Source organism: Macaca nemestrina, chromosome 6, assembly GCF_043159975.1.
Source record: "Macaca nemestrina isolate mMacNem1 chromosome 6, mMacNem.hap1, whole genome shotgun sequence".
NCBI lineage: Eukaryota > Metazoa > Chordata > Mammalia > Primates > Cercopithecidae > Macaca > Macaca nemestrina.
Genome location: NC_092130.1, coordinates 28,518,983 through 28,546,123, shown reverse-complemented (window position 1 = coordinate 28,546,123; position 27,141 = coordinate 28,518,983). Strand labels below are relative to the sequence as shown.

The 27,141-nt window shown below is 38.7% G+C and overlaps 1 protein-coding gene across 4 annotated transcripts in view; it reads left to right on the top strand.

Moving 5' to 3' along the window:
* The window catches only part of LOC105466839 (G3BP stress granule assembly factor 1), a 39,697-nt gene that overhangs the window by 1,324 nt on the left and 11,232 nt on the right, over positions 1-27,141 (top strand). For 2 of the 4 annotated variants that reach the window (XM_011715918.3, XM_071098187.1), the window contains exons 2-9: positions 13,385-13,497; positions 17,112-17,193; positions 17,651-17,824; positions 21,245-21,335; positions 22,571-22,667; positions 24,299-24,500; positions 26,273-26,374; positions 26,956-27,067. In XM_011715918.3, coding sequence (XP_011714220.1) covers positions 13,403-13,497; positions 17,112-17,193; positions 17,651-17,824; positions 21,245-21,335; positions 22,571-22,667; positions 24,299-24,500; positions 26,273-26,374; positions 26,956-27,067 — 955 coding nt within the window. In that variant the 5' untranslated portion in view covers positions 13,385-13,402. Of the gene's footprint in view, positions 1-13,353; positions 13,498-17,111; positions 17,194-17,650; positions 17,825-21,244; positions 21,336-22,570; positions 22,668-24,298; positions 24,501-26,272; positions 26,375-26,955; positions 27,068-27,141 lie in introns of all 4 variants that reach the window. The other 2 variants (XM_011715919.2, XM_011715920.3) reach the window with 1 other exon arrangement.

Here is a 27,141-nt window from a genome sequence, read left to right as displayed (position 1 = left end):
AGAAGATTAACTTTATAGTTGAAGGAAGTGAGGTGCAAAGCAACGAGTTTCAGATCTCACTAGCATCTGTGGGTTAAAATACGGAATTGGAATGGAAAGGATGGCGCCCAGTTACGATATACATTTGATCTCTGTGGCGCGTGTCACCCTGGCCGAATTACTGGTGTTGGAGATGTCTTGGAAAAAACAACTGTGACAGTCGAGATCAGTGGATGAAAGTTTGTGTACACACTCCGTTTATTTAGCATTTACTCTGCTGGGTTCCTGTGTATATGCAGAAACAGGATGCTTTTCTTCAGACACTTGAGATTATATTTTTCTAGTAGAGTTACCATATTTTAGGTTATTTAAAAGCCAGCATACTCCTTGGCTTAGTGAAATAAATCTTACTATGTTATAGAAACGCTTCTATAAACATAAACGTTTCTATAAACATGTTCTAGAAACTCTTTCTAGAGAAGCTGTTATGCGTTATAATGTAACAATGTTCCAAGTAACATTTACTTGAACTTTCCTGGTGTAGCAATTCCGGTTACCTGCCCTTACAGACTGGTTAACTATTGAATTAGCATTTTAACTTAGACTTAAAGACGAGCAATTTAAGTTGTCAAATGGAAAAACACTAGAATGATCTGCATTTAAACTGTTAAAGCTTGAGTCCAGCTAATTTTATTACAGCTTGAGGCAAAATAGAATGAAATTACCTTACGCATTATTGAGGGAAAATTTTGTTAGTTTCTACTTAAAATATTAAAAAAAAAATACAGTTCTTGGCCTCAGGCAAATGGTTATCACTTGGGCAGGAATATGCAAATTACGTGATTATTTCACTGACCGGTGCTCCAGCTGATCACTTGTGCATTCCTTTATCAGGAACTAGTGAGTTGAAGCAAATTGTGGTAATGTAAGGCTTGGCACGGCCGCCCTACATCCCTACCATTGGAGCTGCTTACCGGTAGAAAAGTCTAGCTTTTGTACCTCTTACAGGTAGAAAAGTAGACAGTTCTTTGTTTAACTCAGTTTGCTGTTCTCAGCTGACAGTCCTCCAGGGAACATTAGGAGATTTTGGTTATGTTGGTTTGTGACCTACTTAGAGCAGTTTTTCTTTTGTAACTCATGGTTTTTCTTTTTTTTCCCCACTCGTTCTAGTATTTTGCATAGAAAGTGAACGGCAGAAGGCAGTTTTAAGTTTTTGTAAAAGTTTGTGAATTTTATATCGTCCTTGGGACTGATGGGGTTAGTGTTAAAAGACAAAATTTAACATAAAGCTTACATTTGTGACTAAAGCCAATTTTACAATTTTTTATTTTTGTCAGTCTGATAAAAGTACCCACTTGGTCTTTTAACAGTTTGCAAATTGATTTTTTTTTTGTTTCAGAATTCAAATAGGCATTGTATGTTGTTTGTTTAATTATATTGTGCTTTGGCTTCCTTGGACAAAACTATTACTGACTTTAGGAAGAAGAATGAATAATTGTGGAAGTAGGTAGGTCACAAAAAAAAAAAGAAAAAGAAAGGAAGCCTCGTCCGCCCCCCCAGTAATTTGTCCACACCAAGTAGGAAAAACCTTTGGTAGTGCAGTACTGCCCTTCCAAGCCCTGGAGTTAAATTTAGATTCAGCAACTGTTATCTTACATGTAGTTGGTGATCACAATGTGGTGGCAAACTAGGTTTATAATTTTACATCTCAGAAATCAGCTATTTACTTTTTTTTTTTTTTTTTTTTGAGTATTCTTGGACATCCTGTCTGTCTTTAGTTGGGAAGGCCAAATTGCAAACCAGGTGATAAGGTTAAGAGTAGGAATAATTCATCCACATGAATAATGTCTTAACACATGAATAGTGTCTTAATATTCTGTCTTACAAGGTGGAAAGCAATTTCAAAAAAATTGCCCTCACAGCCTGTAGCTTAGTAAATAAGGTCTTCAGGCGACTTTGTGATAGAGTCCCTCTTCTGTCAGATGGCCAGTCTGTCATGTAATACGTTTTTGGTATGTGTGTTGTATCTTAGGTACTTAATAAAAAGTAAAGATTAAAGATGATTGAGATAAATTTGGCTCCCTGGATGGTATACACATCTACTTTGTCGGCGTGTAATCTTTGGTGGCTATTAACTTCATTGGCTATATAAAGCATCATTATGTATTTGTGTAACCCTTTGCGTATTTTGAAAGTGCTTTCACACCTGTGGTATTACCATACTTATACTAAGAAGTGAATTGGTGCTCTGAAACCGAATTGTCAAAACTGTTTTGAAAAGCATGTGGTACCTAATAGGGTACTATAGTCAGCTTATTTCCTTAATTTAAAAAACTTAGAGGGATTTTGAATCTGGAATGTATGAATGTGACACCTACCTGCTCTTGCAGGCTTCTCCCTTATGCTGTTTATGCAAAGCTATAGGCTGTGCCTTAAGTACACCCTTGTTTCTGCACTCTGAGGTCGCCTAGATTTCCCTGGAGTGTATCCACCTGTCTTGATCATCGGTTTAAGAATTTTGCCGATGAGCATTAGTATTAACTGTAACATAGATTTTCACTTGATGAGAAAGAATGAAGGTTTTTCTTTATGAACCTGAGTAGGTTTTAACTTCGGAGTGGGGAAGGGATACACTGAGATAAAAGATAGTTGTTAAGTATTCTGATTCCTGAAGTTTTTTTTCTTTCAGGAAAATGGTATTTTTGAGATAAAATAAGATTTCTGGAAGAGTTGTCATAGAGAGGTCTTAACATACCCATTATCCAGTGTTAACATCTTACATAATCAAGGTACATTTAGCAGAACTGAGAAATTGACATAGATAAAATACTCTTAATGAAAGACTTTATTTGGATTTCCTTAGTTTTTCTAGTAATGTCCTTTTTCTGTTCTAGGATCCAGTTCAAGATGCCACATTGTATGTAGTCTCCTGATCTGTGTCAGTTTGTCTTGCCTCTTGTCTTTCATGACCATGACACTTGATCTCATTTGGATTTGATGTTATGATTAGACTGAAGTTACGGATTTTTGGGGGAAGAATACCACAGAAATTACTTTTATCACATATTGGGTGTCCATAATATATAACTGGTTGAATGAATTTAACCTGATGATTTGGTTAATCTGTCAGGTTAGTATTTTTTCCCCTTCACATACTATTCCTTAGATGCTAGTCACCAAGTCCAGCTCACACTCAAGGAGAGAAGGGAATTAGGCTCTACTTTCTAGAGGGAGGAGAATGTGAATTTGTGGACATATATTGAAGCTACTGTTAGTATTTTGGGGGAGATGCTTCGAAGCCAAGCAAATAAAGTTCCCCTCATTAATTTTACCATTTTAATGGATTTTAGACAAGATCCATTATTATTACTGCTATTATTACTGTTGAGTTCTAATGGTGATTTTTTTTTTTTTTTTAATTTCCCTCATTCCTTCTACAGTATAAATTTCCTGTAAGGAAGATTTGTGTATTCTTCATATTTTTTCTTTTTTTCATTTATATCACTATAGACCATCGGTATTAATTTTATTCTTTGGGTTGTAATCCACAATTATCCTTGCTGATATTTACTTATTTTTGATTATTTATTTTATATTTTTATAAAATATCGTCCAGGCTGGTCTTGAACTCTTGGGCTCAAGCAATCCTCTTGTCTTGGCCTCTAAAGTGCTGGGATTACAGGTGTGAGCCATTGTGCGGGCCACAGATTATTTTGTTGTTCATGTTGTTCCAGCTTTTTTTTTTTTTTTTTGGCTCTTTTGTCCTTTTGACACTTCCCTGTCTTTTCTATTTTTTGAAAGCATGTTTTTTCTTTCATTAATTACCAGTTATTTCAGGCTTATCTTGTATTTTGCCTATCTCAGGTCCAGAATTAACCATTTCTCCAGGGAGCTGTCAGGAAGAATTTTGAAGGACGGTGACAGGTGGTAAATGCGAAGAGTTTGGAAAAATAGATTGACAGTAGGCCCAGTGATATTGATACTTCTCTCACTCTAAGCACAGACATTACTCTGGTTCTGGGAAAATATTTTGTTTCTAAATTCCTACGATTTAGAGAACCAAATATCAAATTTTTGAATACATAGCATAATCCTGAAACAAAATTTACAAAAATTTAATATATGCTCAAGTTGGTACACACAAACACTTGCTGTTTTCCTTGGTGTTTTTGACAACTTCATTAAAGTAAAAAGACCACTTAAATACTATTGTACTCAGAATTAACATTTGACATTTTGCATTGCCCTTTAAGACTCCTTTTTTTTCTATATGGGTTTCCATTCCCTTCCTTCCAGGGATCTTCTTCACATCTTTCCAGGCTGTTTTATTGATGGGGTAATTTTTAAAAATAGCTTTATTGAGGTATAATTGACATAAACTGCATGTTTTTAAAATGTACTGCCTGATAATTTCAGACACCTTTTGTAATCCCAGCTTCTCGAAAGACTGAGGCGGCAGAGAGGATTACTTGAGCCCAGATGTTTGAGGCTGCAGTGACCTATGGTCTTGCCACTGCACTCCAGCCTGGGCGACATAGCAGACTCTTAAAAAAACGTATACCCATGAAACCATCACCACAATCAAGATTGTGAACCTATCCATTACCCCCAAAAGTTTTCTCATGTTCCTTTTCCCTCTTTCTTGCTTGTTGCTCCCACCCTTCTTTCTCCCTGCAGGAAATCCTTGATCTTTCTATCACTGTAGATTACTTTGCATTTTTTAGAATTTTTGTGTAAATACCTTATGTTCTTTTTTTAATTGCTCAGTGCTAGTCTGTTGTGTAGGTATATCACAATTTATTGGTTTACCTGTTGGTGGGCATTGAAACACAAAAGCTGTATTTCCAGCTTTTTGACTATTACGAATAAAGCTTCTGAACTTTGTGTACAAGTCTTTGTATGGGTCTATGCCTTTATTTCTCTTGGGTAGATGCTTAATAGGGGAATGTTTAGATCATGTAGTAGATGTATGCCCAACTTTTAAAGAAACTCCCTGTTTTCTAAAGTGGTTGTACCATTTTACATTGCTGCCAGCAATGTTTGGAGGGTTCCGGTTCTGCCAGTATGTTGGCTAACAGTGTGTATGGTCAGTCTTTTTAATTTTAGTCATTGTGACAGGTGTTTAGTGGTACCTCACAGGTTTTAATTTGCATTTCTGTAATTGCTAGTGATCAGCATTTTTCATTTGGCATTTATATAATTTCTTTGGTGAAATATCTTTAAATCTTTTGCTCATATTTTATGGGACTGGTTACTTAATAACTAATTTTTTTTGAGACAGACTTTCGCTCTTGTTGCTCGGGCTTGAGTGCAATGGTGCCATCTCTGCCCACTGCATCCTCTGCCTCCTGGGTTCAGGTGATTCTTCTGTCTCAGCCTCCTGAGTTAGCTGGGATTACAGGCATCCACCACCATACCCGGCTAAGTTTTGTATTTTTAGTAGAGACGGGGTTTCACCATGTTGGGCAGGCTAGTCTCGAACTGCTGACTTCAGGTGATCTGCCCGCCTTGGCCTCCCAAAGTGCTGGGATTACAGTCATGAGAGTACTTTATATATTCTGGATAGGAGTTTTTTAAAAATTAGAGGTATGGGTTGGGCGTGGTGGCTCACACCTGTAATCCCAGCACTTTGGGAGGCTGAGGCAGGTGGATCTCTTGAGGCCAGGGGTTCGAGACCAGCCTGGGCAACATGGTGAAACCTCATCTCTACTAAAAATACGAAAATTAGTTGGACGTGGTAGTGTGTGCCTGTAATCCCAGCTGCTTGAGAAGCTGAGGCATGAGAATTGCTTGAATCTGGGAGGTGGAGGTTACGGTGAGCACCACCGCACTCCAGCCCGGGTGACAGTGGAAGAGTCCCTCTAAAATAAATAAATAAATAAATAAATAAATAAATCAGATAAATGCTTTGCAAATATTTACTCCTAATTTGTGGCTTGCCTGCTTGCCATTTCATTCTTTTAATGGGGTCTTTGCAGAGCAGATGGTTTTAATTTTGAGGCAGTCTACATGATCATTTTGCTTTCTTCATTTGCTTTTGGTGTGTCTAAAATCTTTGCTTAGTGTCATGCAAGTTTTCCCTAGAAGTTTAGTTTTGGGTTTTACACTTTTATTACACTGAATCATTTTGTGTTAAATTTTGTATGTGGTGTGAGGCATGAATTGAGGTTCTGGTGTTTGTTTTTGTTTTTTCCATATGATATCTAATTGTTTCAATACCAGTTGTTGAAAAGAGTGTACTTTTTCCACTGAGTTGTCTTTGCAATTTTTGAAATACAGTTGTCCGTGTGGATATGTTAGTGAACTCCATTCTGTTTCATGGATCCATTTGTCTTTTTATGTCCAGCCTGTGTATCTGTGTACGATACCTGGTATTTCCGTATATTAAAAACACTTTTAAATATATGTAATGTTATCACACAGTACATATTTGGGAACTGATTTTTCTTTTTAATAATGTTTTTGAGTTCTGTGCTCACTTTCTGGCAGGCATAAATAGGGTGACATATGTCTTAGTTTGCCAGGGACACTCCTGATTCACTTCAGTTAACCTGACATAATTAATAGGAGTTGTTTTCAATCTTAAAAGTGCTCTCATATGGTTGTCTTAGATATAGAGGTTTCCCTAATGCCAGTAAACCACAACTTAATATCCATTCCTTATTTGATGGACATGTCGATTGTTACCAGTGTTGTACTTTAGAAATAAGGTGACAGTTACTTGTTTTTGTCTTGTGTGACTTTGTTTTGTCTTGGGTGAGTTTCTTTTGTATACGTACCTAGAAGAGAACTGCAAGATTTTCATCAGAGTGTTTTTGATTTTATTAAATAACGGCAAAATTGTTCTCCACTGTGGTTGTACCATTTGAGACTTCATCTTCAGCAGTCCTGCAGGCTCTTTTTTTACTTAGTTGCCAATGTTTGGTGTTGACTGAGACTTTAATACTTTGGCGCATGTCTTGTAAGGTATCTCCTGTGAGAAGTGAGAGAATTTATTAATTGCATTTTCCTGGTTACTTACTCTGTTTTGTTTGCTGTCCATTTAGTACTTTCCTGAGAATTGGCAACTCCATTTCATTTACCTATTTTTCTCTTGGGTTATTCTTTTAATGATTTGTATGCAGTTTTATATACATTCTAGATACTAATCTTTTATTATATATTATATTTTCTTATAAAACTGGCACTAAAAATGGGCTATGAAGGCATTTGGCTACTTTATAGATAGAGTGAGCTTTGCCATTAAAAATGCAGGTGGAGTATTGTCTGCCTTCATGTTTCCCTGCCCATCTGTCTGTTAAAAATTGGAAGATAATGCTCATAGATAGATAATCCTCTCCCCCTGCCTGCCCAGCTCTTTGTAACCCAGGCTGGAGTGCAGTGGCGCGGTCTTGGCTCACTGCAAGCTCCGCCTCCCAGGTTCACGCCATTCTCCTGCCTCAACCTCCTGAGTAGCTGGTACTACAGGTGCCCGCCACCATGCCCAGCCAGTTTTTTTGTATTTTTAGTAGAGACGGGCGTTAGCCAGGATGATCTCTATCTCCTGGCTTCGTGATCGCCTGCCTCTGCCTCCCAAAGTGATGGGATTACAGGTGTGAGCCATGGCGCCTGACTGATAATGCTCATAGTTCTTTAGACCCTTAACGTTTTTATGTTAACTTCAGCACAATTATTGATGGGGAGTTTCTTTAAAGTTACTATGCAATCTGGAAACTTGGGATCAAGTGGAAAATTTGAAAGTTCATGTAGTACAGTTGAACCATGAACAAACATGGGTATGAACTGCTCAGGTCCACTTGAGCAGATTTTTTTCAATGAATATTTTGGAAATTGTTTTTTGGAGATTTGTAACAATTTGAAAAAGCTCACAAACTGAATAGCCTAGAAATAATAAAAAAAAAATTGAGAAAAAGGTTTGTCATGAATGCATAAAATATATGTGGATGCTGTTATTTACTACCATAAATATACACAAGTCTATTACAGATCTATTACAGAGTTAAAATGTATCAAAATGAACCCACACAAACACTTGGAGACCATTCAGGGCACCATTTGCAGTCAAGAGAAATGTCAACAAATGTAAAGATACAGTATTAAGTTATAATTGCATAAAATTAACCTTAGTATATACTGTACTATAATTTTTTTCCCTAGCCACCTCCTGTAAATACTGCAATTTGCTTACAGCACTGTGTGATGCTAATCATCTTTATGCGAGCAGTTCTTTTCTCCGGTAAATTTGAATGCAGTAAAAAGTGATTTCTTTTCGTTGAGTATTTCTCATCATGTTTAATACAATACTGAAAGCCTTGAATAACACCATGGGACCCATACGACGTATCACTAATGATTCTGAAAGCACTCCCAAGAAACAGAAAAATTATGACATTACAAGGAAATATTAAATTGCTTGATTTGTACCATAGGTTGAGGTCTGCAGCTGTGGTTACCTGCCATTTCAGAGAGGTGATTTGTCTTTTAAACAGACAGCATAAACATATACAGTACTGTAAATGTATTTTGCATATGATTTTCTTATTTTCTTTAGCTTCATTATAAGAATACAGCATATAATATAACCTACAAATAGTTAAATGACTCGTTATGTTATTGGTAAGGCTTCTGGTCACCAACGTGCCATTAGTAGTTAAAATTTTGAGGAGTCAGGTCGTACACAGATTTTCAATTCTGGGCTCTCCATGCCCCTAATTCTCACCTTGTTGAAGGATCAGCTGTAGTTCACCCAAAAGGTAGATAAAGTTTTATGTTAGATGCTTGGGATTTTTTTTTTAACTCCTTTAGGAAATACTCTTCCATTTTAATCTCTAGGAGAATAAGGAAAATACCCATCCAGGTGACACAAGAGAGTGGGATGTAGAAATGGTTTTCTTCATTATAGTTAATAATTTTAATACTGATAGTAATAATAGCTAACATTTCCTGCTTACTGTCAGGCACTTAATTGCTATAATTCTGATTTTAATTTTACAGACGTTAGAATTGAGGTGCAGAGAGATTAAGTTACTAGCTCAAGGTCACAGCAAGTGAATGGTGTTGGAGAATTTTCCCTAGTGAGAATTGGTTAAATAAATTTTGGGGGTTTCCTTTTGTTGTCTTTGAAATGTTTATTCACTATTTAAAAATAACACTCAATTTCAAAGTTATTTTGTCATATTTTACTCATGTTAAAGGTAGCCTTTGACAACTCTTAAACTTTGTCTTAAATTTGGATGGTTCAGTTGGAACTGGTAAACTCAAGGTCATGATCTTTGTAGATCTTAATGGTATCAGTGTATATCATTCTTAAGAATATTATTTATATTTCAACATGCATTGGTGTATGCCATTACATTAGGAACAGCCAAAGTCCATAGTTGTAGAAATTTTCAAAACCTCTGTAGAAAAGGACTTAGTGTGCTGAGAGTATTTATAAATGAGGGAGAATCTTGGACATTTTTAGCATATATTTTCTTTTTTCCCCTTCTGATACTAGCATGTGTTTTCATTGATAATGGATACATTTTTATTTAAAAATTATTCCCCCCTAGAGGTAATTCATAGATTTCATAAAATGTCTGTAACAGCAGATTAGTCACTGGCAAAACTGTCTTTTCTGTGACTAATCTTTTTTTTTTTTTTTAATGGAGTCTCGCTCTGTTGCCCAGGCTGGAGTGTAGTGGCGTGATCTCGGCTCACTGCAGCCTCCGTCTGCTGGGTTCAAGTGATTCTCCTGCCTCAGCCTCCCAAGTAGCTGAGATTATGGACGCACGCCACCATGCTTAGCTAATTTTTTTGTAATTTTAGTGGAGGCAGGGTTTTGCCATGTTGGTCAGGCTGGTCTCTAACTCCTGACCTCGTGATCTGCCTGCGTTGGTCTCCCAGAGTGCTGGTGTTACAGGCGTGAGCCACCTCGCCCGGCCTTTCTGTGACTAATCTGTTTAAATTTGCTTAATTATTTTTAGATTTGATAGAATTGAGAGTTGATGAACAAGAGTGAGAATTCTTTTTCAAGAGGTATTATGTTCACATTTCTCATAGCTTGTATTTTATTTTTGGGCCAGAAAAGATGAAGATTTCAGAGAGATGGTTTACAATTTTTTAGGATTTATTACACTATATAGATTCAAATTGCCAAAATTTACATTTTCCTTCTTTTTTTTTTTTTGCTGTGAATGATCAAAGAAACAGGTTTTTATTTTATTTTATTTTATTTTATTTATTTATTTTTTTAAAAGGCGGAGTCTTGCTCTGTCACCCAGGCTGGAGTGCAGTGGTGTGATCTTGGCTCACTGCAACCTCTGCCTCACAGGTTCAAGTGATTCTTGTGCTTCAGCCTCCTGAGTTTGCCACCATGCCTGGCTAATTTTTGTATTTTTAGGAGAGACAGGGTTTCACTATGTTGGCCAGGCTCATCTCGAACTCCTGGCCTCAAGTGATCTGTCTGTGTTGGCCTCCCATAGTGCTGGGATTATAGGCGTGAGCCACTAAGTCCAGCCCAGATTTTTTTTAACGGAGAATAACAAAATTATTCACTAAACTTTCAGTGTGTGGTCTTTGATCAGTGAAGAACTTACCTAAACATTCTTTTTTTTATTTTTTATTTTTGATACGGAGTCATGCTCTGTCGCCCAGGTTGGAGTGCAGTAGTGCGATCTCGGCTCACTGCAGCCTCTGCCTCCTGGGTTCAAGCAGTTTTCCTGCCTCAGCCACCCGAATAGCTGGAATTATAGGTGCATACCACCACGGTTGACTAATTTTTGTATTTTTAGTAGAAATAGTGCTTCACCATGTTGGCCAGGATGGTCTCAATCTCTCGATTCTGTGATCTGCTCACCTCAGCCTCTGAAAGTGCTGGAATTACAGGCGTGAGCCACTGTGTCTGGCCAGTGTTCTTATATTTATGTTTATTTTTATACTTTATTTTTTTGAGATGGAGTCTTGCTCTGGCACCCAGGCCGAAGTGCAGTGGCATGATGATAGCTCACTGCAGCCTCAAACTTCTGGGCCCTAGCATTCCTCCTGCCCCAGCCACCTGAGTAGCTGAGACTTACAGGAATGTGCCACTACACTTAACTAATATTTTCTTCTTCATTTTTTCAGAGATAGGGTCTTGCTTTGTTGTTGCCCAGACTAATCTCAAACATTTTTTAATAATTAAAGAAACAGTGTTATGTTATCTAAATGCTGGAAAATCTGGTAAGTCAGTTTTGTTAGTTAGATGGTCAGAAATCAGCTCTGCTAGTATAAAATTCTAACCTCTTTGTATGAGAAGGTTGAATAAAAAAATTGTGTGTATTATGTGTCAGACATTAAGTTTTGGGGCCAAAAGGTTGGGTAAGAAATGGTCTCTGCTCTTAAAAAACTTAATATTTGGGAAAAAGTTTGTATTCTTTATTCAGTATGTTTTATCTGACCATGACTAATGTAGAGTTTGTGAAGCCTTTGACTATTTTAATTTAGGACTTATATTTTTTTAAAGCAGTGAAGCAGTATAGTTTCATTTTTTTACTAAAAGGAAATACATATTTAGTCATGTGGAATTAAAAAAATACTGCTACTGTTTCCCTTGAGCTCTTTGGTGGATATTTATTATCAATAGATAATATATTTATTTACATTAAAGGAGTGACTTTAGGAGCCAGCTGCCACTCAAATGGAACTGTTTACAGTGTAAATGGGAAACTATAAGGGTATTTGAGGCAAATCTTCAGTACGAGAGTATTGAAAATTTGGTTTGACTAACAGCTGTTGCATGTTTGCATGTTTGACTAACATGTTGCATGTTTCTGAAGTTGACAGTCTCAACTCAAAGTAGAATCTGTTTGGAAAATTAAATGCTAATTGAGACCCTAGTTTGCAGAATGATATAAACTGTTAAAATGTTAAGTTAATGACAAAGTGATCCGCCTGCCTCAGCCTCCCAAGGTGCTGGGATTACAGGCGTGAGCCACCGTGGCCAGCTAACTTTTAAAGTACATTAGTCTAAGACTTAGGATCCAGATTCTTCTTACTGATATCCTCAATACACATGCCTGAAGGTGAAATACTCCTAGTATGACTGGGAACCTTCATATTGATCTTAGTGGCTGTAGTTTTGGGGACAATAACAGGCATTGGTGAAATAAATACTAATTGGAATAGATATTCAAGAATAATGCAAAGATGAACTAGGTGAGAGTAAATATATCTTCACAAATTGCTTGTTTAGAAATGGATCAATCTATTTTGTCTACCCTGTTTAAAAAAAAAAAAGCTAAAATTTTTCTTTTCTGTGGTAATTAAATCTGTACGTTATCTCTGTTTGCCTTTATGTTTAAGTTTGGGATAATTTTATCTCTTCTCCCATGAATGAAAAGCTGGAATGATCTCATTTCAGGGTTTTAATTCAAAAAGTGTTTTTTGGTAAGAGCTGACAATAATTGGACTTCTTATGGGACAGGTGCCTTTCTTGGCACTCAAATGTGTTAACTTTAAATTATCACAATTTTGATACAGTAGGAATTATTTTGAGTGTAAGCATTTTTGTTTGCTAACTTCCCCATTTTATTTTGAAATTTTTTTTTATTACATTATAGAATGAAGTAGTAAGCATATTGAGAATTTTTAGTTTTGTAGTTTCTTTTTAAAAGATGCTGTTCTAAAAGTTTATCTGATTTAGATGGGCCAGAAAATGTGATCGTTTGTCTCTGGATGTCAAAGCTGTGTTGTTTAAGATTATTGCCTTTGAGTCTAATATTGCCTCAAGAATGTGCTTATAACTTTATAACTGGAACACTGTTATTTGGGTTTAATAACTTAAGAAAATTGCCGGGTGCTGTGGCTCACATCTGCAATCCCAGCACTTTGGGAGGCCGAGGCGGGCAGATCATGAGGTCAGGAGTTTGAGACCAGCCTGACTAACATACTAAAACCCCGTTGTCTCTACGGAAAATACAAAAATTAGCCGGGCATGGTGGCGTGCGCCTGTAGTCCCTGCTACTCGGGAGGCCGAGGCAGGAGAATCGCTTGACCCTGGGATGTGGAGGTTGTGGTGAGCTGAGATCATGCCACTGCACTCCAGCCTGGGCAACAGAGTGAGACTCTGCCTCAAAAACAAAACAAGAAAATTAGAGTGGGATGTAGGTTGGAAATATATACCTTTGAGGTTCTTATATATTGAATATTAGGGATAATGATGAATTTTTCATAATGATTTCCCCCTTTTGTATTTATACGATTGCAATACCTTTGTATAAAATCTCAACTGGTCTCTGGGTTCTGTTTGTTTTTATGATGTTTGTTAGTGTTTTAAACGACTTGCTGAAGTGATCTTGTCTCTGAGTTGGTTTCAGCTAAATGATTCGGTCTTTTCCCCTGTGTTTGATCCTTCAGGTTTGGACATATTTGACTCTTTTCCCCCCAGGTTGAATTGACCAAAGCAATGGTGATGGAGAAGCCTAGTCCCCTGCTGGTCGGGCGGGAATTTGTGAGACAATATTACACACTGCTGAACCAGGCCCCAGACATGCTGCATAGGTAAGTAAGACATTTTTCTGCTGCATCATCTAATGCTGTCTTTTAGTATGTGGTACTTATCTTTGAGATTCTCCCACTCATCATCATATACTTTGTAGGGTTGTTGCATAATACTTATTTGCATATAAATGTCCCCCAATTTTTTTTTTTTTTGAGACAGAGTCTCGCTCTGTTGCCTAGACTGGAGTGCATGGTGCGATCTCGACTGACCGCAACCTCCACCTCCCTAGTTTAAGTGATTCTTCTGCCCCAGCCTCCTGAGTAGCTGGGACTGCAGGCGCCCACACCCATGTCCGACTAATTTTTGTATTTTTTTTTTTGTTAGTAGCAATGGGGTTTCACCATGTTGGCCAGGCTGGTCTTGAACTAACCTCAGGTGATTGATCCGCCTCGGCCTCCGAAAGTCCTGGGATTACAGGCGTGAGCCACTGCTCCTAGCCCCAAAAAATAATTTTTAAAAGTTAAACTAAGTTACCCAAACTTGTACATTATTGGAAAATAACAGTTGAAATGTAAAGGTATAGTTATGCATTATTGGCTAAGAAAGTATAAAGATTGCTGGAGCTGAGGTGGATGTAAAAAATAAGAATGTATTGAAGACAATCCGTGACTGTTTCTGTAATACCATACTTTTGTGTTGATGTGCTTTAAAAAATTACAGTGTCTTTAGTAGAAAATGATGCATGCTTATTGAAAATTAAAACAAATTATGAAAGCAGTAAAACCACAGGAACAGTTTTTCTGTATATATAGAAACATGTTTTAATATACTGTCTTAACTTTCTTACTTGATAATCTGGAATCATGTTTTCAGGGTAATATTTGTATCCCATTAATTTTAGTGGCTACAAAGTTTTTTATGGAGATATGGTGTACTTTAATCTCCTAGTGATGGATCTATAGATTGCTTCTATTATTTTCTCTTACAATGTCACTTTATACAAAACTGTCTATTTATGTGGCTTTGTTAGAATAATTTCATAGTTTCAAAATGTGTATTCGCTGGACCAGAACTGTTTTTTCCCTTATACCTTGACCAGCTTACATATTGGATACCACATGATTATCAGGTATAAAATAAAATTTACGAATGTTTTCAATGCTGGTTTTGACATTGCTCTGACAATGGAATGTATCTCGTGTGTGTGTGTGAGGTGTGTGAGAGTGTGTGTGTGTCTGTGTGTGAGAGAGAGAGAGGGAGGGAGAGAGAGAGAGGGAGTGAGAGTGAGTCAGTCTCATCTCTCTCCTGGGCTGGAGTGCAGCGGCAAGGTCACAGCTCACTGCAGCCTTGAACTCTTGGGCTCAGACTGTCCTCCCACCTCAGCCTCCTGAGTAGCTGGGACTGAGGTACAATCCACCACACTCAGCTAATTTTTTTTGTAGAGACGGTTTTACCATGTTGCCCAAGCTGATCTCGAACTCCTGGACTCAAGCAATTCGCTTGCTTCAGCCTTCCAAAATCCTGGGATTACAGGTGTGAACCACCACCCTTGGGTTTTATGTTAAGGGTTTAAAATTTCCAGAACATTTTTTCTCATTTCCTCCTGATCATTACAGAAATCTTTAGTGAGGGGTAAGGCATTGTAAGAGAGTTAACTTCATTTTGCAGATACACTCAGAGTGTTTAAAAATTTGCTAGTACATATGCACATGACTGTTAAGTGGTAGAACATGTCTCTAAGCAGTTTTTACCCTTCCTTCCTTTTCTTTTTTCTTTTTTTTTTTGAGACAGTCTTACTCTGTTGCCCAGGCTGAAGTGCAATGGTGCGATCATAGCTTGACCTCCTGGGCTCAAGTGATCCTCTTGCCTCAGTTTCCTACATAGCTAGGACTACAGGCATGCACTACCATGCCCAGCTAAGTTTGTGTGTGTGTGTGTGTGTGTGTGTATATATATATTTTTTTTTTGGTGGAGTCTCGCTCTGTCACCCAGCCTGGAATGCCATGGTGAGATCTCAGCTCACTGTAGCCTCTGCCTCCCGGGTTCCAGTGATCCTCCTGCCTCAGCCTCCTGAGTAGTTGGGACTACGGGTGCACACCACCACCATGCCTGGCTCTTTTTTTTTTTTTTTTTCCCGAGATGGAGTTTCGTTCTTGTTGCCCAGGTTGGAGTGCAATGGCGCTATCTTGGCTCACCGCAACCTGTGTCTCCCATGTTTAAGTGGTACTCCTGCCTTAGCCTCCCGAGTAGCTGGGATTACAGGCATGCGCCACCACGCCTGGCTAATTTTGTATTTTTGGTGGAGACAGGGTTTCCCTATGTTGGTCAGGCTGGTCTCGAACTTCTGACTTCAGGTGATCCGCCCACCTTGGCCTCCCAAAGTGTTGGGATTACAGGCGTGAGCCATCGCGTCCAGCCTTTTTTTGTGTTTTTACATTTGGTTAATTTATTTCAACCCCATAGAATAAAACTGACATAAAACATGACAACAAGAAAGAAGTATAGGCCAGGCATGGTGGCTCATGCCTGTAATCTCAGCACTTTGAGAAGCTGAGGTGTGCTGAGAGGCTGAGGTGGACTGAGAGGCTGAGGTGGGTGGATCACTTGAGGTCAGGAGTTCAAGACCAGCCTGGCCAATATGGCGAAACCCTCTCTCTGTACTAAAAATACAAAAAAAGGCGGAGGTTGCAGTGAGCTGAGACTGCGCCACGGCACTCCAGAATGAGCAACAGCATGAGACTCTGTCTCAAAAAAAAAAAAAAAAAAAAAAAAAGGTGTTTACCTGGAAGATGGAAGACAAATGTCAAATCTTAATAGTGGTTGTCCCTGGGTTAGAGCATTTTGGTGTGTTGCTTTCCTGATGGAATATTGTTTTAATGAAAATGGATCAAAGAAGGACATAGATGGGTGAAAACTATGAGGAATTGACTTTGACATTCTTAATTGCATCAGCAAAAATGATTAAAAAGTACTTTTAAAACCACTTGCATGAACTAGGTGTTTAAGGGAAACTGCTCACATTTATTCTCAGATACATTAATTAAAGGACACTTGAAGTCTATGGAGAATATAGCTGTTCCAGCCTTACTGCATATTTTCTTCCTGAGTGAAAATAGGAACTTATGTATTGGTGGCCATCTTGACATGCAACTACAAGATCCTTCCCAACAGTATCATCCTACGCCGAAACCTGGAACCAAATCCATTCCCATTCAGCAGATGTTGATCAAGTGGCATGTAGGGGATAGAGAGATGATTGCATACAAAGATGAAAAAGAAAACACATTTCTGCCAGGGCCAGGCGCGGTGACTGACGCCTATAATTCCAGCACTTTGGGAAGCCAAGGCAGGTAGGATTGTTTGAGTTTGTGAGTTCGAGACCAGCCTGGGCAACGTAGTGAGACCTTATTTTTACTTAAATAAAAATAATCAGCCAGGCATGGTGGCATGTGCCTGTAGTTCCAGCTACTTTGGGAAGCTGAGGCTAGAGGATTACTTGGCCGTGGCACATAGAAGCTGCAGTGAGGTATGATCGCATCACTGCAATCCAGCCTGGGTGACAGATTGAGACCCCATCTCCAAAAAAAGAAATTTGCCAGTATCAAACATGAAAAAAAAAAAAAAAACTTAAGATACTTGAAGATGACAAGTAAATCATCTTCCCATTTTACAGATTTTATGGAAAGAACTCTTCTTATGTCCATGGGGGATTGGATTCAAATGGAAAGCCAGCAGATGCAGTCTACGGACAGAAAGTAAGCATTTCAAGCCTTATTTAGGCTGTTAAGCAGGTAGAAAATAACTCATAAAATTGAAGTGGATCATACTTAATAGGTTTTGGTGATGAGGATCAAATTTCTCAACTTTTTAGTAAAAGTTGATGTGTTTTATTACTATTTGATTAATATATTTGTTGAAATATTTATGTGATGTCAGATTTGTTAATTTTGCATGATACAAAGCTTGTGTGTGTTGGAAGATAATTGGCTTTAGCATGGGGGTCATCTTTGTGTTAATTCAGAACAGTTATTTAAAAAACTCAAGTGTGGTCACTGGGAATAGACTATACAAAGAAACATCAAAATCCAGTCTGCGTTTCCTGTAATTTAAATATGTACATTCTCTTTACCTGTGTTTTGTTGAAAGTTTTTTTTTAGTTGGAGGTTATTTAAATTTTAAGGCATTCACAGTTGATTTTTTTTTTTTTTTAAGGAAATCCACAGGAAAGTGATGTCACAAAATTTCACCAACTGCCACACCAAGATTCGCCATGTTGATGCTCATGCCACGCTAAATGATGGTGTGGTAGTCCAGGTGATGGGGCTTCTCTCTAACAACAACCAGGCTTTGAGGAGATTCATGCAAACGTTTGTCCTTGCTCCTGAGGTATGTATAGGGATGATTATTTTGTAATGATCCAAACATGGAAAAAAAAAACAATGAACGGTTGTGCATATCTTTAATAACACTTGAAATTTCAGACTTACAGAAAACTTGGAATAATGGTACAATAACTCCTATACACCTTACCTAGAGCAGCTGTCACCACTTGCCCACATGTGTGTAATTCTTTCTCTAAAATACTCCAGTGGGCATTTCCTAAGAATAAAGAATTCTCTTCCATTCTATAGTACAGTTATCAAATTCAGGAAATGTTGATGCAGTATAATTATTCTATAATCCATATTTAAAATTTGGAAAGTATCCCAATAATGTCTTAGAGTTATTTTTTTTCCTTGTCCAACATGGAATCTATAATTGCACATTGCATTTAGCTATCATGTCTCTAGTCTTTTCTAATCTGCAATTGTTCCTTAATCTTTTGGTTTTTTTTTATTGCATTGACATTTTTGAAGAGCATAATCACTTTTTTTTGTAGGATGCTTTATGTGTGTCATTCATTGCCTCACGTTAGAGAGGCACATTATGTCATTAAGTTGTGATATGAATTTTGATTAGTTAGGTTTTGCCACTGTAAAGTTAAATATGTTTTCTCTCTCTCTCTCTCTTTTTTTTGGAGATGGAGTCTCACTCTGTCGTCCAGGCTGGAGTTCAGTGGCTCCATGTCTGCTCACTGCAACCTCCGCCTCCTGGGTTCAGGCTGTTCTCCTGCCTCAGCCTCCCGAATAGCTGGGACTAGGAGCGTGCCACCACACTTGACTGATTTTGGTATTTTTAGTAGAAGATGAGGTTTCACCATGTTTGTCAGGCTGGTCTCTAACTCCTGACCTCAAGTGATCCACCTGCCTCAGCTTCCCAAAGTACAGGGATTACAGGTGTGAGCCACTGTGCCCAGCCTTATTTTTTCTCTTTTTGATTTGTAAATAAAGTATGGGAGATTCTCTTTTTATCTTTTTTGAACACTTACGGCATAAGATGTTTCAGGTTCATCTTGCACTGTTCCTGGCCCAGCCCCTATTCTTGAATCACCTGTTCCTTCAAGGAGGCCTGGTTCTTTTTAGTTATACTTACGAAAGGATGACAAGTTTATGTCGAATGATTGCATTTGTGTTTTCTTCCGGATTGGTCTAGACTGAACAAGGTTAGGAATCCAGTCTGCTTAAGCATGTATATAGAAATGGCACAGTATGAACTTGTTGATTAAATCATTGTTTCTTCTAGCATTAATCTTAAATTTTCTTTTTAGGATAGCAAACCTAAAAACACCTAAAATCTTTTAACCTTTGAATATGAGATAACTTTTTGTCTGTGCAAAATTACACGAAGCCATTACAGTCATAATTTTTAGAGGAAGGCTTAGATTAAAATGTAAAGATGTGGCCGGGCGCGGTGGCTCAAGCCTGTAATCCCAGCACTTTGGGAGGCCGAGACGGGTGGATCACGAGGTCAGGAGATCGAGACCATCCTGGCTGACACGGTGAAACCCCGTCTCTACTAAAAAATACAAAAAAACTAGCCGGGCGAGGTGGCGGGCGCCTGTAGTCCCAGCTACTCGGGAGGCTGAGGCAGGAGAATGGCGTGAACCCGGGAGGCGGAGCTTGCAGTGAGCCAAGATCACGCCACTGCACTCCAGCCTGGGCTACAGAGCGAGACTCCGTCTCAAAAAAAAAAAAAAAAAAAGTAAAGATGTGGTAGACTTCTAAACATGCAAAGAATCACATGGAGTATGATTGTCAATTATAGGTTTAATTACAGTTTTTTTTTTCTTTTAAAGGAAGTATCTAACTTCTCGTTAGTATAATACAGTGTTATGTAAACTGTCTCATTTAGTACACAGAGTATTGAAGCATACGTTTATATCTTTCCTTTCTGTTTTTTGAGATAAGAGTCTCCCTGTGTTAGCCAGGCTGGAGTGCAGTGGTAGGATCATGACATACTGCAACCTTGACTGCCTGGGCTGAAATGATAATCCCACCTGAGCTTCCCAAGTAGCAGGGACCGCAAGCACAGGCTACCATTCCTGGCTAATTTTTGTTTTTGTTTTTGTAGAGACACACTCTACAAAAAGTATGTTGCCCAGGCTAGTCTCAAACTCCTGGGCTTAAGCAGTTCTCCTACCTCAGCCGTCCAAAGTGTTGGGATTTCAGGAGTTGAGCGAGCCACTGTGCCTAGCTGATACCTCTCTTTTCACAGAGGAGTAACAGCCTTAGGAACTGAATAACTCATAAATTATATAATTGGATCTGCACTCAGGTGTGTCTTATACCTAGTGCGAGCAATCTTTTTCAGGCTACATTACTCTCGAGTGTTTATATCAATATTTTTGGATACAGATTTGGGGGAATACCTGCTGAAGTTAGGAATATGATTGCCCTTTTTTTTTTTTTTTTTTTGAGACAAGGTCTCGCTCTGTTGCCCAGGCTGGAGCGCAGAGGTGCAGTCTGGGTTCACTGCACCCTCCACCTCCCAGGTTCAAGTGATCCTCCCACCTCAGCCTCCCTAGCAGCTGGGACTACAGGCGTGGCCCTTTATGCCTATCTCATTTTTGTATTTTTAGTAGAGATGGGATTTCACCATATTGGCCAGGGTGGTCTTGAACTCCTGACCTTAGGTGATCTGCCCGCCTTGGCCTCCCAAAGTGCTGGGATTACAGGCATGAGCCACTGCGCCCATCCAGAATATGATTGCCTTATAATGATTTGAGGTGTGAACTGTGGCATCTTACATACTTAGAACTTTGTCAGTTTCTGCGTATTTATCTTATGGTGAGGTAAAGTGTTTTGAGCAAATATGTGAGTGTAGTCTTGTTACCAGCTATTGTAGAGTGGGCATTTTCAGTCTTGGCACTGTTGACATTTTGGATCAACTAATTCTTTGTTGTGGGAGCCTGTCCTGTGCATTGCAGGAATTTAGCAGCATCCCTAACCTTATAAGTTGTCAGTAGCATTCCCTGTAGTGAATACTGAAATGTCGGCAGGGCATGCTGGCTCATACCCATAATTCAGAACTTTGGGAGACTGAGGCAGGAGGACCACTTGAGCCCAGGAATTAAAGACCAATCAGGGCAGTTTAACAAGATCCTGTCTCAAAAAAGAAAAGAAAAAAGAGAAATTAACCTTTCAAGGTGGCGCGCCACTGTAGTCTTAGCTACTTAGGAGGCTGAGGCAGGAAGATCCCTTGAGCCTGGGATTTCAAGGCTGCAGTGAGCTGTGATGGCCCACTGCACCCCCACCTGGGTGACAGCAAGACCCTGTCTGAAAACCCCACAACAACAAAAACTGAAATGTCTCCAGACATTGCCAGATGTCTCATGGAAGCAGACTTGTCTCAGTCACCAATGGTGTGGAGTGATTTGACTTTCTAAAAGTCTGTTGAATAAATTAAAACTTTCTGTTGGCATTGCAGGGGTCTGTTGCAAATAAATTCTATGTTCACAATGATATCTTCAGATACCAAGATGAGGTCTTTGGTGGGTTTGTCACTGAGCCTCAGGAGGGTAAGTAGTGAAATATTTTAAATTACTTGTCTACATTTTTTTTAATGGCATCAGATTGCCCTTAAGAGACCATGCGTTTCTTTACTGTTTTCATTACACTCTGTTCTTCATTAGTAACTAATTATCATGGCATATGAAGAGTCTGAGGTTTTACCCTACTTGAAGCTGCTAACAGGTTAGCTTATATCGTGGATGTTAGTAGAAGATATAAGACTCTTAGGTCAGAAGGAGACAGGTTACCTCACAGCAACGGTAGTAGCATTTTTGCCACATTTACCAACAGGATGTCATGAAGAAGGCTAGATGATACTTCTACTGCAGTGGGTTGTGTTAAAGGCATGGGACACTGAGTTTAGGGAACACAGATCTATTACAACAGGCAGTAAACATGCCTACTCTTTGTGCTGGGGGGAGATACGCTTTCAAAGCTGTTTGCTCTATAAATGTTCTTGAAAGACAGTCTAGAAGAAAGGGTAGGCATGGAAGATGTGTAGACACAGAGACTCATGGAAAATTTTCTCCAAAATAATAGAATTTGCATGTTGTTTATTTGGCTGAGAGTATATTTATTTTGTAATATAGTTTTACAGATAAGCAGTCATTTGCCTAGCTAGTAAAGTGGTAGAGCCTGCATTAGATAACTGCCTAATGTAATTTGGCTAATGTAGCCAGTTATGTGAAAGCCTGCATTAGGCTCCATGCTCTTAAAAAACCAAGACACTACAGTAGCCTTAAAGTCTATCCTTAAGGCCAAGCGTGGTGGCTTACGCCTGTAATCCCAGCACTTTGGGAGGCCAAGGCAGGCGGATCACGAGGTCAGGAGATCGAGACCATCCTCGCTAACATGGTGAAACCCTGTCTCTACTAAAAATAGAAAAAATTAGCCAGGCGTGGTGGCGGACGCCTAGCTACTCGGGAGACTGAGGCAGGAGAATGGTGTGAACCCGGGAGGTGGAACTTCCAGTGAGCCGAGATTGCGCCACTGCACTCTAGCCTGGGCGACAGAGCGAGACTCCGTCTCAAAAAAAAAAAAAAAAAAAAAAAACAAACCAAAAAAAGGTCTATCCTTAAAAGCCTTAGTTCTGTCCTTAAAGTCAATGCCATGATTTTTACCAAATTGCCCTACTTTATTTATATGTGTTTTTCTTCACTGTTGTTTTGTGAACATTGTGAAAGTGAATGTATATGTGAATTCAGTAAGTACAAATTACTTTAAATATCTTTTTCTCACTTAGAATCTGAAGAAGAAGTAGAGGAACCTGAAGAAAGACAGCAAACACCTGAGGTGGTACCTGATGATTCTGGAACTTTCTATGATCAGGCAGTTGTCAGGTAAGAAAATTTTGTTCACATGTCTGCGGCTGCATAAGAACTTGCATTGTCTAGTCTTTCCCTTTGTTGGAGGGCATTTACATATTCTGAGAATTACCTCAAAATAATAATTTCTTAGAAGAATGGTTTTGTTTCTGGTAATTTTGAGTAAACAAAAATATGTAGCTTATTGTTAATAATAAATTGTACTGTGAAGGCAATCTACTATTGCTTAGTTTAAATAATATCGGTTTCTTTTTGGTTCAATTTTTTCTTGGTGTTAAGTGAAAACTTGCATATTGTTTATCAAGAGTTGGATGTATTGAGGTATTAAATGCTTTGACGGAATATGAAGTGGACAGACACCTATTAGAGATTGGGCATAAATTGATATAAATACCAATATGTGAGTTAAGTAGCAATAAAGAATTTCATTACCTTCGTAAGTGCATCATTGTACCTTTGGGTTTTTTCCCCCCTTGTGATTGGAACAGAAATGTATTTGATAGCAAAAGAAATCCATATTTACTTGTTACCATGTGACACTGAATGTTAATATCAGTGCCTGAAGGGTGTTTTCAAGTGTTTTTCAAGGTGTGATTAATCAGGTTACTCACTTGGATTGCTGGTTGAAAATGAAGATTCATGGTCCCACTGCAAACCTACTGAATTAGACTTTCAGGAGGCAAAACATCTGCAGTTTTGTTTTTGTTCTTTTGAGACAGTCTCGCTCTCTTACCCAGGCTGGAGTGCAGTGGCATGATCTTGGCTGACTGCAACCTCTGCTTCCTGGGTTCAAGCAATCCCCCTGCCTCAGCCTCCTGAGTAGCTAAGACTACAGGCGCATACCACCATGCCTGGCTAATTTTTGTATTTTTGTAGAGATGAGGTTTCGCCATAGCCAGGCTGGTCTGGAACTCCTAATCTCAGGTGATCTGCCCACCTTGGCCTCGCAAAGTGCTAGGATTACAGGTGTGTGCCCAGCCCCTCTGCAGTTTTAACAGCATTCCTGGTTTGATTTATGTGGAATTTTAAGAATTGTATTCTGAATCATAACTAATATATTTTCTCCCCCAAATTCTTTACGTATTTGAAAGTTTTTGTGTGTTTGTGTTAAAAGCCACATATCATAAAATTTGCCATCTTAACCTTTTTTTTTATCTTAACCATTTTTAAGTATAAAGTATAGTAGTGTTAACTGTATAGATATGGTTGTATGATAGATCTCTAGGACTTTTCACCTTACAAATCTTATTGAAGATAACTTCATATACCTTACAAACAGACTGTACCCATTGAATGGCAACTTTCTTTCCCCCCTCCCCCAGCCTATTTTGAGAGTTTTTCTGATGTTGTATGCTAAATGAATTGTAATGATTGTGGGATTCCAGCCATAAAGTGGTTTGGTTCATTTTGATGTCCTGATTCATTTGCTTATCAGAATTTGCCCAAATGGATTCCAGTGAAGTTATTGAGTGGCATTTTAAAAATTACTTTTTAAAAACTCAGATTACGATTCTTAGCTTTTTTTTTTTTTTTTTTTGAATAGAGGGAGCTAACTCTATGTTCTGGTTTCTGGTTAATAAATGATAGGGAATTTTTTGCGAAATAAATGGTGGCAGAATGATATTTCTCAAATTTTTCCATCAAAGTAATGACATGGAAGAACATTTAGAGGAGCCTGTTGCTGAACCAGAGCCTGATCCTGAACCAGAACCAGAACAAGAACCTGTATCTGAAATCCAAGAGGAAAAGCCTGAGCCAGTATTAGAAGAAACTGCTCCTGAGGATACTCAGAAGAGTTCTTCTCCAGCACCTGCAGACATAGCTCAGACAGTACAGGAAGACTTGAGGGTATGAAACATGTCTTCATTTTTATTCTATTTCTAGTTATTTTTTAAAAAAGAGAAATCTCTGTTCTGTATTGCTGTTCGGTTGACTTTTGTAGATACATTTTCATATTGGTGGTTCATTTCAGGGAAATTTCTTAGATATTGAGCCATGCCTTTGATAAGAGAGAGGTAAGATGTGTATTAGTTTATTTCATCAAAAAAAACCACTCCCTTCCCCTAGGTAACTTGAATGCCTGTTAGACTAGAAAGTTTAGGTGCCACTGTAGCACCGTGTCAGTGATTCCTTATCTTTTTAATATTCAAGCTTTTACACTATAAATTATTACATGCTTGTTACTACAAATTTATAACATCTTTTTAAGGAAAACAACATGGCAGAATATACTTTTTCTATGAAATTTTTTTGAAGATAACTTTATAGTGGAAGTAGGAATGAACTGCTGAAGTAAGATTTCTTTGCTAGTTGGCATACCTGATTTCGGAAGTTTTCAGTTTGTCCTCCTGAGTCTTATTAGGGTGTTGTTAACTGAACTCATGAAACCTTTACATTTGGCACTCTGAGAAGGAATATAATTTTTAGTGCTGTATTGATAGGCTTAGGGTTATGTCATTTGTTTGTTCAACAATTAATTCAAATTCCTGCTGTGTGTTAGGCATTGTTCAAAGTGTAGGTATTGGCAAAACAGATAGGGGTTCTTGCTCTCTGGCAGCTAATAGGTGAGTAGGAAAGAGCAATGTTGAAATGACTTTAGCTTGCAAGTGGAAAAAATCAGCTGGGCATGGTGATGCCTATGTGTGGTCCCAGCTGCTTGGGAGGCTGAGGGAGGAGGATTGCTTAGCCTGGGAAGTCAAGGCTGCAGTGAGCTGTGATTATGTCACTGCATTCCAGCTTGGGAGACAGAGTAAGACCTTGTCACAAGAACAAAACAATAAGAAGCAAGTGGGAAAGTAGTTTGACTGGACCAGATGACCACTTAGTTGGTTATTATAGTAAACCTAGTAAGAGAGAATGATGGTTTGAATTAGAGTTGTGGCAGTGGAAATGGAAAAGAAATAATTAGGTAGAATAACAGGTTGTGACAATTTTTAAATGTGTGAGAAAGGTGTTCATGATGATTCTACAGTTGATATAATTGAGTCAATGTTTGTACCATGGATTGGATTGAATGACAGCAGGAAGAGCTGAGCTGATTTTGGAGGAGAGGGAATTTTGTTTGATTCACAAATTTGAATGAAAGTAGCTTTCCTTGGGCCAGGCGTTGTGGCTCACGCATTTAATCCCAGCACTTTGGGAGGCAGAGGCCAGGAGGATTGCTTGAGTTCAGGAGTTAAAGACCAGCCTGGTCAATACAGTGAGACTTCATCTCTGCTAAAAAGAAAAAATAGCTGGATATGGTGGCACATGCCTGTAGTTTCAGCTGCTTGGGAAACAGGTGGGAGGATCACTTGAGCACAGGAGATGGAGGCTGCAGCGAGCTGTGTACATGCCACTGCATTCCAGCCTGGGCAACAGCTAGATTCTGTCTCAAAAAAAAAAAAAAGTGAGTAGTTTCTTGAACCTAAGCCTCTCAGATTTGCCTGATCATCAGTCCCAAGGAATTTCAATACTAAATTTTGAATAGCTGAAAGAGAAGAATCTTAATATATGTATAAACTCCATCCTGCCTGTGAGAATGTGTTACCATTTGTTTTGTACAGGAAATCAAGAGTTAGTAGCTTTTATATTGTTTTGATACATGGTATAATTATGTAATGTTGGTATTGCTCCCTTAGACGTTTTCTTGGGCATCTGTGACCAGTAAGAACCTTCCACCCAGTGGAGCTGTTCCAGTTACTGGGATACCACCTCATGTTGTTAAAGTACCAGCTTCACAGGTAAGGTCTTAATAAAACTTGTACATTAGGCAAGTGTACTTATATTTTGGTAATTTGATTCAACAGAGGTTTAGAGAGTGTGAAAACTGGTCAGGTGCAGTGTGGCTCATGCCTGCAATCCCAGCACTTTAGGAGGCTGAAGCCAGCTGATCACTGGAGCCTAGGAGTTTGAAACCAATTCAGGCAACATAGTGAGACCCTGTCTCTACAAAAAATAAGAAATTAGCCGGGCCTTGTGGCATGCATTTGTAGTCCTAGTTAATTAGGAAGCTGAGGTGGGAGGATTGCTTGAGTCCAGGAGGTTGAGGCTGCAGTGAGTCATGATTGTGCCACTGGACTGCATCATGGGCAACACAGTGAGACCCTGGCTCAAAAAAAAAAAAAAAAAAACAACCCAAATCAATGTAGAAACAAAACTGATATATAAGACAGAAGAGAAGGTTATAAGGTGGTTTTTAATGATTTTTCTTGTTAGGGAATTGTCCATTTTCTAGTTTAAAACTTGTTAGCTAAGAAACTTCATTAAGAAAAAGGATAAGCCTGCTTTGTTTTAACACAAAAGTTAACTTAAAATTTTTCAGCCCCGTCCAGAGTCTAAGCCTGAATCTCAGATTCCACCACAGAGACCTCAAAGGGATCAAAGAGTGCGAGAACAGCGAATAAATATTCCTCCCCAAAGGGGACCCAGACCAAGTAAGAGCTCAGAAGGGCGATTTCTCGTTTGGGGGATTTTGAGGTGAGAGCTTATTTTGGGAGGGCAGTTGATA